The sequence below is a fragment of the Cebus imitator genome, unplaced genomic scaffold, assembly GCF_001604975.1.
Source record: "Cebus imitator isolate Cc_AM_T3 unplaced genomic scaffold, Cebus_imitator-1.0 Scaffold117, whole genome shotgun sequence".
Classification (NCBI taxonomy): Eukaryota; Metazoa; Chordata; class Mammalia; order Primates; family Cebidae; genus Cebus; species Cebus imitator.
In genome coordinates, this window is record NW_016107432.1 from 2661632 (window position 1) to 2666341 (window position 4710).

Below are 4710 nucleotides of genomic sequence, written 5' to 3' on the forward strand. Positions count from 1 at the left end.
TTCTTCCTCTGGACTCCGGGTCTTTCTCTCTGCTCTGCCCCTCTTCCCAGTTCTCTCTCTGGACTCTGGATCTTTCTTCCCTCGCTGCCCCACTCCTCAGTTCCTTCCCCACTTCCCCCACCCACGCCGTCTTTCTCCCCGCTCTGCTCCTCTCCCGAGTTCTTCTTTACGACTCCAGGTCTTTCTCCCCACACTGCTTCTCTCCCGAGTTCTTCTGTCTCCGAATTCTGGGTCTTCCTCCCTGTGCTGCTCCTCTCCTGAGTTCTTCCTCCTGCGGACTCCGGGTCTTTGTCCCCATGCTTGCAGCCTCCTTTCCTTTCATCCTCACCCCGGAGTGAGGACCTCTCTCGCTCTTTGCACAGAATCCACCTTTCTTCTCGGTGGCTCTTGGGGGGACTTGCAGTGGGTCGTGCTCAGTCACTGCACCGTATAGGCATATTTCTTTTGTTTTGGATTCTTTTGCTTCCTGAATCTGAGGATCTGTTGGTCACTGTGGGAAATTCTCAGTCGCTGTTTCTTAACACTTCCTTTCTGCCCCTTCCTCTGGGACTCCGGTCTTCCTCCTTTCTCTTAGTCTTGTCTCTACTCCACATGGGTAACTTCCTTAAGTGACTTTTTTTAGGACATTAATCAGTTCTCAGGTGAGGTTGGTTCAGCCATCCACTGAGATGTTAGTTTTGGTCAAAGTGTTTTTGTCTTTAGAAGTTGCGTCTGGTTAACTTCAACACCCTTCTGTCTGTACCCTGTTGTCCCCCCTTTTTTTTTTATCTTTTATGATTTTAGACACACATACTTCCGTTACCCGTCCATTCTTCCACTGCATTTTTAGGGCCTGGTTGTGTCCTTTGTTGCAGCTCCACCTGCTGAAGTGTTCGCTGTGAGCACTGCCCTTCCTCTTCCTTGCCAGGCACATCTTGGGGGGCCCAGCGTCTGGGCCCTGGGGTGAAGCCTTGTCCTGGGAAGATTCCCTTTCGTACTGCTGGGTGCCCGTGCTGCTGGGACTCCACAGTCACCTTCAGTTAACTTTATCCTGCGGGTTTCCTGCCACACTGCTGGTCATCTGGAAGGCAGCTGTGACCTTCTACCTGTGACTCTGCTCAGGGCTTTTCCCTGTTGTCTCCTGCAGACACTGCTGCCTCCCGAGTACATTCGCAGACCCGGGATACCCACTTCTCTTTGCCCTGTCTGTCCTCTGTTGTCAGGAGGCAGGTGACCCAGCACCCAGCAGCCAGCAGCTGCCTGGACAGGCGTAGCTGGATACCAAGAACTCAGTGCCTGCGATGCATAAATAACCCCGGGGGTTAACTTTCAAATATTCTGTTAATAGAATTAACAGGGCGAGCTTAGATTTCGCAAAGTGGCAAGCAGATGATAAACAGGTTTTCAGATAAGGTATGTAAGATTCTTTTTCTGCAGTGTTGAAGTCAAATAGATGTCTGACCTCACAAAGGTCCGCAGTGCCAGATTGAGGAGTTAGTGAAATATGTGTGAGGAGGCGTCCAGAACCGCCAGGGGAGTCCTGCTGCTGCGCCGGCCTCACCCCGCCCTTCCCGCAGGTGAGCATCTGCCTGGAGTGCAACAGCAGCAAACTGCGGGGCCTGAAGCGCAAGTGGATCCGCTGCTCCGCCCAGGCCACCGTCCTGCACCTCAAGAAGTTCATCGCCAAAAAGCTCAACCTGTCGTCCTTCAACGAGGTGAGCGCCGGGCCCTGAGTGGAAACAGTCACAAGTTCTCTCTTACTTGTAAAAGCGACACTTGTAATATTCTTTGGGCTGTTGCGTTTTTTTTTTAACAACTTTGGAGATTTTAACCAGAAAAAAATCAGTTTGTTTTGCCTGTCCACCAGGAAGTGGGGTAGGAGACGGGACCGTTCAGGGTCACTGTGAGTGGAAGTGAGAACTGGGGCGAGTTGATGAGACTGTTTTAAAATACGTAAAGGTTTTCCTTACAGCAAGAAACTGTTTTGGTTGTGTGTGTGTGTGTGTGTGTGTGTGTGTGTTTTGAGAGGGAGTCTCTGTCGTCAGACTGCAGTGTAGTGGTGTGATCTCGGCTCACTGCAACCTCTGCCTCGTGAGTTCAAATGATTCTCCTGCCTCAGCCTCCCAGGTAGCTGGGATTACAGATGCACCCCACTACACCAGCTAATTTTTGTATTTTTAGTAGAGATGGAGTTTCACCATGTTGGCCAGGCTGGTCTCAAACTCCTGACTTCATAATCCACCCGCCTCGGCCTCCCAAAGTGCTGGGATTACAGGCATGAGCCACCATGCCAGGCTGAGAAATTCTGTTGTTTAATTTCAAAAGGAGAGACATGGGCAGATGGAGAGAGGGAGGACCCTTCCAGGTTGTGGTGGGTAAGGAGATGGAGTGCTGGCGTGAGGCGGACTCAGTGGCCAGCGCACCATGAACATACCAGCGCAGGTCCCTGTGAGCCCCCAAGGCAGTGACACCACCAAGATGCAGGCGCCAGCAGGGTCCACCTCTGCATGGAGAGAAGGCACTGGTGGCTCTGAGCAGGAGTGTGGGTCTGAGGGGTCCAGCTCTGCACAGAGAGAAGGCTCTGACAGCTGTGGGCAGGAGTGTGGGTCTGAGGGGTCCAGCTCTGCACAGAGAGAAGGCTCTGACAGCTGTGGGCAGGCGTGTGGGTCTGAGCGGTCATTTTTGGAAAATCACTCAGGCTGTGCAGAAACGGACGCAGGAGAGGACTGTGGTGGGGTGGTCAGGGTGGAGAAGTGGACACACTGGAGATGCTCTCGGGAGCTGCAATGGGCTCAGCAGTGGCCCCAAAAGATAAGCCACATCCTCACCCCTGAAGCCTGCCAATGGGACCTTATTTGGAAAAGGATCTTTGTAGATGTAGTTAGGTGAAGGATTCTGATATGGAATAATCCTGGAATATCTGAGTGGAGCCTAAATCTCATGACAACAAGTGAGGCAGAGAAAGACTCCAGGCATAGAGAACAGGAGGCCCTGGTGAGGACAGAATGGATGCTGGAGTGGAGGCTGGAATGGAGGCTGGAGTGGAGGACAGAGTGGAGGCTGGAGCAAGGCAGCCTCAAGGCGAGCCAGATAGCACCTGGGCCACCAGCAGCTGGAAGCCAGGGCAGGCTCCCCTACTGTGGTTCGAAGGCATCCCCCAGATTCTTATGTTGGAAGCTCCATCCCCAGTGGACAGTGTTGGAAGTTAGGGCCTTGGGGAGGTGCTCAGGCCCTCAGGACCTGCCCCACGCACAGATTAATGCTGCTGTGGAAAGGGCTGGCCGGCGTGGGTTCTCTCTCTTGCAGCAGAGGCCCTCACAGGTGGCAATGTGGTGACCTTGAATGCCCCAGCTTCCAGAACTGTGCCGAAATAAATTTCTATTTTTCATAAATCCCCAGTGTGTGGCGTTCTGTGGCAGTAGCACAGAATGGACTGTGCTTCTCCTGGGAGCCTGTAGAGGGAGCGGCCCTTATGGGCTCCAGGGCTGAGTACATTTCTGCTGGTTGAAGCCACTGCCGTCCTTGTGGTAATTTCCATGGTAGCCCCAGGAGACTAATTCAGAGAAAACCGCAATAAGTTGCTGATGCATTTGTGCTGCGACGCAGAGAAAAGGAAGGGGTTTGGAACGCCTGCAGGGCTGGGGCTGCTTGATGGGGGGGATGGCGTCTCAGGACAGGGTGGGTGGGCTGTTCTCGTGACACAGAGCAGAGTCTGGGAGTGTCAGGGCCTTCATGGACTCGTCAGGAGCCAGTGCCAGCCTTGAGTGTCCCACAGGTTGGCCAGGGATACGGACAGCAGACACGGGGTGGGGGAGACTTGGTGAGCATGGGCTGCCTAGAGCCTGGGGAGAAACCAAGTCAGGACATGGTGGGGAAGGGGGAGGAGGAAATGGAGAAAGGCTTTTGGCTAAGTTTCTGTTGTTTTGTTTGCTTTTCTGTGTAGCAAAACAGAAAAGATGGATGGTAGCTGGGGACGGAGCGGGCCAAGAAAGTCCTTGGATGTTCACATGAGGTGGAGTGGGAAGCTGCAGGGTGGTGGGGAAGAGGTGGCCATTTCCCTGCACAGGGCTGGTTCCTCCGAGGGAAGAGTGAGAGGTTTTCGTTGTTGCTGAGACTGTGCCTCTCAGAGCCTGCCAACCCAGGCAGATGGGGTGCATCAGTCTAACCAAGGGAGGAATCTGAAGAAATGTAACACCATGGGAAACACAAGTAAAACCATGGGACACTATGCGCACCCCGTAGAATGACCATAATCCCAAGCACTGACAACTCGTCTGTGAACGCCAGGAACACAGGTTCATTCCTGCGGGAGGCAGCACGTGCAGCCCCTGCGGAGGACAGCTTGACAGATGCTGACAAAACAAAACACACTCTTCATAAACCACCAGCAGCCATGCCCTCTGCTGTTTACCGATGTGAAATCTGCCCACACCAAAACTGGCACGTGGCAGTTTATAACAGCTTTCTTCATAATTGCCAAAACTCAGAAGCAACTAAGATGTCCTTCAGTAGATGAGTGGGTAAATAAACTATGGTGCATCCATGCTGGAATGTGACCCATCACTGAAAAGAAGCGAGCGGTCGGAATAGACTGTGGTGCGTCCGTAGAGGAACATTACCTGGCACTGAAAAGAAACGAGCAGTCGGAATAGACTGTGGTGCGTCCGTAGAGGAATACTACCCAGCACTGAAAAGAAGCGAGCAGTCGGAATAGACTGTGGTGCGTCTTTA

At 53.0% G+C, this 4710-nt stretch overlaps 1 protein-coding gene across 3 annotated transcripts in view; it reads left to right on the forward strand.

The window, feature by feature from the left end:
- PCGF3 (polycomb group ring finger 3) overlaps positions 1-4710 on the forward strand; it is a 72283-nt gene that overhangs the window by 60042 nt on the left and 7531 nt on the right. For 2 of the 3 annotated variants that reach the window (XM_017538939.2, XM_037742158.1), the window contains exon 9: positions 1557-1694. In XM_017538939.2, coding sequence (XP_017394428.1) covers positions 1557-1694 — 138 coding nt within the window. Of the gene's footprint in view, positions 1-1556; positions 1695-4045; positions 4677-4710 lie in introns of those variants that run through there. The other variant, XM_017538937.2, reaches the window with a different exon arrangement.